Here is a 607-nt window from a genome sequence, read left to right as displayed (position 1 = left end):
ATGCGGCATTTGCATGTATCTTTCTTATCATTCTCCTGTTTCTTCATGTTCTTGTTCCTCTTCCTCTTCCTGTTGACACCTTATGATGAAATCTCTGGAACCAGAACATCATCTTTCGATTTAATCAACAAAACACGTACAACATGTTCCCATAAATCCATTGTCTTCAACTACACCTTCTGCTTGGCGTCTCTCCTGGAAATTCCGTCAAGCCATATGAGCAATCTCCAGGGTCTGGCAATCGTAGCGACGGAGCTAGCTCTACGAGACGCGACGCGGACGCTCTCGGTCATTAAAGGGTTACTGAGAAACGAAACGTCGGGACTTCGACAGATGAAAACGGCTTGCTTGAGGGACTGTGATCTGCTTTACTCTGATGGGGTTGTGACACTGGTGGATAGTGTTGGAGCGTTTTTGGAAGGGCGGTACGGAGATGCCGGTGCGTGGGTGACGGCGGTCATGGAAGGGACGACGACGTGCGAGGAAGGGTTTCGAGATGTGGATGAAGCGTCGCCATTGACGGAACGGAATTATAGTCTTTTCCAGTTATGTGATGTTGCCTTATGCATCATGAACTTGCTTGGTTCGGATGTATTATCTTTTTAAA

The 607-nt window shown here is 47.3% G+C and overlaps 1 protein-coding gene across 1 annotated transcript; it reads left to right on the top strand.

The window, feature by feature from the left end:
- LOC120191831 (putative invertase inhibitor) lies at positions 1–607 on the top strand. Its single transcript, XM_039194729.1, has one exon. The coding sequence runs from the start codon at positions 1–3 to the stop codon at positions 604–606; it is 606 nt and encodes a 201-aa protein (XP_039050660.1). The 3' UTR covers position 607.

This window comes from Hibiscus syriacus, unplaced genomic scaffold (assembly GCF_006381635.1).
Source record: "Hibiscus syriacus cultivar Baekdansim isolate YM2019G1 unplaced genomic scaffold, ASM638163v2 tig00116971_pilon, whole genome shotgun sequence".
NCBI lineage: Eukaryota > Viridiplantae > Streptophyta > Magnoliopsida > Malvales > Malvaceae > Hibiscus > Hibiscus syriacus.
Note: the sequence above shows the minus strand (reverse complement) of the source record. Positions and strands in the feature narration are given on the sequence as shown.